This window comes from Dendronephthya gigantea, unplaced genomic scaffold, assembly GCF_004324835.1.
Source record: "Dendronephthya gigantea isolate DGI-Jeju-01 unplaced genomic scaffold, DenGig_1.0 000079F, whole genome shotgun sequence".
Taxonomy (NCBI): domain Eukaryota; kingdom Metazoa; phylum Cnidaria; class Anthozoa; order Malacalcyonacea; family Nephtheidae; genus Dendronephthya; species Dendronephthya gigantea.
In genome coordinates this window covers 229,226-235,355 of record NW_021163089.1, presented here as the reverse complement: position 1 = coordinate 235,355, position 6,130 = coordinate 229,226, and the positions used below count along the sequence as shown (strand labels likewise).

The 6,130-nt window shown below is 37.6% G+C and overlaps 1 protein-coding gene across 1 annotated transcript; it reads left to right on the top strand.

Moving 5' to 3' along the window:
- Window positions 1–4,736: 4,736 nt before the first annotated feature.
- On the top strand, window positions 4,737–5,291 carry LOC114532336 (RWD domain-containing protein 2B-like). Its single transcript, XM_028553820.1, has one exon. It carries the CDS (start codon window positions 4,737–4,739, stop codon window positions 5,289–5,291), a length of 555 nt encoding a protein of 184 aa, XP_028409621.1.
- The last annotated feature ends 839 nt before the right edge of the window (window positions 5,292–6,130 follow it).

Here is a 6,130-nt window from a genome sequence, read left to right as displayed (position 1 = left end):
AGGGGTGTAATAATAATTTCATTTCATAGAAGAAGCGAGAAGAAAGTAATTTTACAAATACTTTCAATATTTTGAATGAATCTATGACTGAATTTCTATCAAGTTTAGAACGAGGTGAACTATGCGTTGTGACAATCATTCAATGGCTTCAAGACACTTGGCCTGAATATTATGTAAGAAGCATACAGCAGATAAACTGTAAAGAAATGGAAGTTGATAGAATGACAAAAAGAGAGAAAAGCAAGGATGAGGAGTTGTCAAGAATGTGGTTATATATGCATCATATTTACAGTAAAACTAAGAGAAAACACATCCTTGACTGGGCCCATGACTTGAAATTGACTGGATTTTCTTTGCCGGGTAAACCAGGTGTTGTTTGTATCGAAGGCAATGTCAAGGACACTGAAGATTATTTCAGTAGATTGAGGCGATTGAATTGGAAGAAAATAACATGTCGTCACAACGAGAAATACATCAGTGAGCGAAAATTTGAAGATTTTAAAGAATTGGTTTTTCATGTCCATGGTGCTGGTGATGATCGAATGAACATGGGAGAATTTTTTCAATTTCTTCTCAAACGTGAACTAGGGGAGATGTTTAAAATACTGTTTGGCATTGAGGGGAAATTGAATCATTAGTGTCACTATAGATGTATTTTACCTATGTTAGATGAATTATCTTTGAAAAATACTACTCGGACTTCTGAATTAATATTGTTTGTTTTTTTGTTCATGCATGAGAACGCAGAGTTGACTGTCTGAATGTCTTTGTCGCTGCTTTACTGCTGTAAGGTTGATGAAGATGTTTGATGTTTATGAATGATCTCTGGTATTGTTTAATTCAGAGACTCAGCCATGCAGAGACTGGGGAGAGTATTCAGGGGTTAATTAAGGTGGTTTTTAGTCGATATAATTTTTTTTTCGATCCATATCCGTTCCTTATATGTTTCAGTGTTTTTTTGTATGTAAAAGAAAAATTTGGAAAGCAAACCAAAAAAAAAAAATGGGGAAAGAACGTAAAAGAGATCATCCAGCCTATGCCACAATCTAACCTGGTTATACAACCGGCTGCAATATTCAGCATAGTTACAACTACGAAAGGTGCAAGGACAGTTGCTATAGGAAGAACTCCCCCCATAACTCACATCTTAACGGCCGTCTAAGGGGGAGATGCACTACGGCCCCCAGACCATGATGTATGTGCACCTAACCGTTACGTCTCAGTGAGAAACAGAGTATGCATCGCCACAAGCCTAGCGTCATAGACGAATCAGCTACAGTGGCTAGCCCTGAGAGCGACGATAAATTTAACGTATTTAACCTTTTCCTGGTCTCGGGGGGCGGTCCGTAACAAGTATATGCATAGAAAACGACTAATAAGGCACACGCTAGGAAATGTCAAAATTTAAACGCCTAAACGTTTTTTAAGTGTTTTTAGTGAGACATTTTAGTATTTTGATATTCTTTTAGAAACTATCCATCCTGCTACCTGCTACAACCGTTAGCTGAGTTTACACAAAGGACCTCTCAACAGTGTGTGATGTGACAAGGCAAGGGGTGTAATAATAATTTCATTTCATAGAAGAAGCGAGAAGAAAGTAATTTTACAAATACTTTCAATATTTTGAATGAATCTATGACTGAATTTCTATCAAGTTTAGAACGAGGTGAACTATGCGTTGTGACAATCATTCAATGGCTTCAAGACACTTGGCCTGAATATTATGTAAGAAGCATACAGCAGATAAACTGTAAAGAAATGGAAGTTGATAGAATGACAAAAAGAGAGAAAAGCAAGGATGAGGAGTTGTCAAGAATGTGGTTATATATGCATCATATTTACAGTAAAACTAAGAGAAAACACATCCTTGACTGGGCCCATGACTTGAAATTGACTGGATTTTCTTTGCCGGGTAAACCAGGTGTTGTTTGTATCGAAGGCAATGTCAAGGACACTGAAGATATTTCAGTAGATTGAGGCGATTGAATTGGAAGAAAATAACATGTCGTCACAACGAGAAATACATCAGTGAGCGAAAATTTGAAGATTTTAAAGAATTGGTTTTTCATGTCCATGGTGCTGGTGATGATCGAATGAACATGGGAGAATTTTTTCAATTTCTTCTCAAACGTGAACTAGGGGAGATGTTTAAAATACTGTTTGGCATTGAGGGGAAATTGAATCATTAGTGTCACTATAGATGTATTTTACCTATGTTAGATGAATTATCTTTGAAAAATACTACTCGGACTTCTGAATTAATATTGTTTGTTTTTTTGTTCATGCATGAGAACGCAGAGTTGACTGTCTGAATGTCTTTGTCGCTGCTTTACTGCTGTAAGGTTGATGAAGATGTTTGATGTTTATGAATGATCTCTGGTATTGTTTAATTCAGAGACTCAGCCATGCAGAGACTGGGGAGAGTATTCAGGGGTTAATTAAGGTGGTTTTTAGTCGATATAATTTTTTTTTCGATCCATATCCGTTCCTTATATGTTCAGTGTTTTTTTTGTATGTAAAAGAAAAATTTGGAAAGCAAACCAAAAAAAAAAAATGGGGAAAGAACGTAAAAGAGATCATCCAGCCTATGCCACAATCTAACCTGGTTATACAACCGGCTGCAATATTCAGCATAGTTACAACTACGAAAGGTGCAAGGACAGTTGCTATAGGAAGAACTCCCCCCCATAACTCACATCTTAACGGCCGTCTAAGGGGGAGATGCACTACGGCCCCCAGACCATGATGTATGTGCACCTAACCGTTACGTCTCAGTGAGAAACAGAGTATGCATCGCCACAAGCCTAGCGTCATAGACGAATCAGCTACAGTGGCTAGCCCTGAGAGCGACGATAAATTTAACGTATTTAACCTTTTCCTGGTCTCGGGGGGCGGTCCGTAACAAGTATATGCATAGAAAACGACTAATAAGGCACACGCTAGGAAATGTCAAAATTTAAACGCCTAAACGTTTTTTAAGTGTTTTTAGTGAGACATTTTAGTATTTTGATATTCTTTTAGAAACTATCCATCCTGCTACCTGCTACAACCGTTAGCTGAGTTTACACAAAGGACCTCTCAACAGTGTGTGATGTGACAGGCAAGGGGTGTAATAATAATTTCATTTCATAGAAGAAGCGAGAAGAAAGTAATTTTACAAATACTTTCAATATTTTGAATGAATCTATGACTGAATTTCTATCAAGTTTAGAACGAGGTGAACTATGCGTTGTGACAATCATTCAATGGCTTCAAGACACTTGGCCTGAATATTATGTAAGAAGCATACAGCAGATAAACTGTAAAGAAATGGAAGTTGATAGAATGACAAAAAGAGAGAAAAGCAAGGATGAGGAGTTGTCAAGAATGTGGTTATATATGCATCATATTTACAGTAAAACTAAGAGAAAACACATCCTTGACTGGGCCCATGACTTGAAATTGACTGGATTTTCTTTGCCGGGTAAACCAGGTGTTGTTTGTATCGAAGGCAATGTCAAGGACACTGAAGATTATTTCAGTAGATTGAGGCGATTGAATTGGAAGAAAATAACATGTCGTCACAACGAGAAATACATCAGTGAGCGAAAATTTGAAAATTTTAAAGAATTGGTTTTTCATGTCCATGGTGCTGGTGATGATCGAATGAACATGGGAGAATTTTTTCAATTTCTTCTCAAACGTGAACTAGGGGAGATGTTTAAAATACTGTTTGGCATTGAGGGGAAATTGAATCATTAGTGTCACTATAGATGTATTTTACCTATGTTAGATGAATTATCTTTGAAAAATACTACTCGGACTTCTGAATTAATATTGTTTGTTTTTTGTTCATGCATGAGAACGCAGAGTTGACTGTCTGAATGTCTTTGTCGCTGCTTTACTGCTGTAAGGTTGATGAAGATGTTTGATGTTTATGAATGATCTCTGGTATTGTTTAATTCAGAGACTCAGCCATGCAGAGACTGGGGAGAGTATTCAGGGGTTAATTAAGGTGGTTTTTAGTCGATATAATTTTTTTTTCGATCCATATCCGTTCCTTATATGTTCAGTGTTTTTTTTGTATGTAAAAGAAAAATTTGGAAAGCACGCCAAAAAAAAAAATGGGGAAAGAACGTAAAAGAGATCATCCAGCCTATGCCACAATCTAACCTGGTTATACAACCGGCTGCAATATTCAGCATAGTTACAACTACGAAAGGTGCAAGGACAGTTGCTATAGTAAGAACTCCCCCCCATAACTCACATCTTAACGGCCGTCTAAGGGGGAGATGCACTACGGCCCCCAGACCATGATGTATGTGCACCTAACCGTTACGTCTCAGTGAGAAACAGAGTATGCATCGCCACAAGCCTAGCGTCATAGACGAATCAGCTACAGTGGCTAGCCCTGAGAGCGACGATAAATTTAACGTATTTAACCTTTTCCTGGTCTCGGGGGGCGGTCCGTAACAAGTATATGCATAGAAAACGACTAATAAGGCACACGCTAGGAAATGTCAAAATTTAAACGCCTAAACGTTTTTTAAGTGTTTTTAGTGAGACATTTTAGTATTTTGATATTCTTTTAGAAACTATCCATCCTGCTACCTGCTACAACCGTTAGCTGAGTTTACACAAAGGACCTCTCAACAGTGTGTGATGTGACAGGCAAGGGGTGTAATAATAATTTCATTTCATAGAAGAAGCGAGAAGAAAGTAATTTTACAAATACTTTCAATATTTTGAATGAATCTATGACTGAATTTCTATCAAGTTTAGAACGAGGTGAACTATGCGTTGTGACAATCATTCAATGGCTTCAAGACACTTGGCCTGAATATTATGTAAGAAGCATACAGCAGATAAACTGTAAAGAAATGGAAGTTGATAGAATGACAAAAAGAGAGAAAAGCAAGGATGAGGAGTTGTCAAGAATGTGGTTATATATGCATCATATTTACAGTAAAACTAAGAGAAAACACATCCTTGACTGGGCCCATGACTTGAAATTGACTGGATTTTCTTTGCCGGGTAAACCAGGTGTTGTTTGTATCGAAGGCAATGTCAAGGACACTGAAGATTATTTCAGTAGATTGAGGCGATTGAATTGGAAGAAAATAACATGTCGTCACAACGAGAAATACATCAGTGAGCGAAAATTTGAAAATTTTAAAGAATTGGTTTTTCATGTCCATGGTGCTGGTGATGATCGAATGAACATGGGAGAATTTTTTCAATTTCTTCTCAAACGTGAACTAGGGGAGATGTTTAAAATACTGTTTGGCATTGAGGGGAAATTGAATCATTAGTGTCACTATAGATGTATTTTACCTATGTTAGATGAATTATCTTTGAAAAATACTACTCGGACTTCTGAATTAATATTGTTTGTTTTTTTGTTCATGCATGAGAACGCAGAGTTGACTGTCTGAATGTCTTTGTCGCTGCTTTACTGCTGTAAGGTTGATGAAGATGTTTGATGTTTATGAATGATCTCTGGTATTGTTTAATTCAGAGACTCAGCCATGCAGAGACTGGGGAGAGTATTCAGGGGTTAATTAAGGTGGTTTTTAGTCGATATAATTTTTTTTCGATCCATATCCGTTCCTTATATGTTCAGTGTTTTTTTGTATGTAAAAGAAAAATTTGGAAAGCACGCCAAAAAAAAAAATGGGGAAAGAACGTAAAAGAGATCATCCAGCCTATGCCACAATCTAACCTGGTTATACAACCGGCTGCAATATTCAGCATAGTTACAACTACGAAAGGTGCAAGGACAGTTGCTATAGGAAGAACTCCCCCCCATAACTCACATCTTAACGGCCGTCTAAGGGGGAGATGCACTACGGCCCCCAGACCATGATGTATGTGCACCTAACCGTTACGTCTCAGTGAGAAACAGAGTATGCATCGCCACAAGCCTAGCGTCATAGACGAATCAGCTACAGTGGCTAGCCCTGAGAGCGACGATAAATTTAACGTATTTAACCTTTTCCTGGTCTCGGGGGGCGGTCCGTAACAAGTATATGCGTAGAAAACGACTAATAAGGCACACGCTAGGAAATGTCAAAATTTAAACGCCTAAACGTTTTTTAAGTGTTTTTAGTGAGACATTTTAGTATTTTGATATTCTTTTAGAAACTATCCA

What these genes read in the sequence shown, in the direction of transcription:
- LOC114532336 (XM_028553820.1), top strand. Translation starts at nt 4,737, where the DNA reads ATGACTGAATTTCTATCAAGTTTAGAACGAGGTGAACTATGCGTTGTG.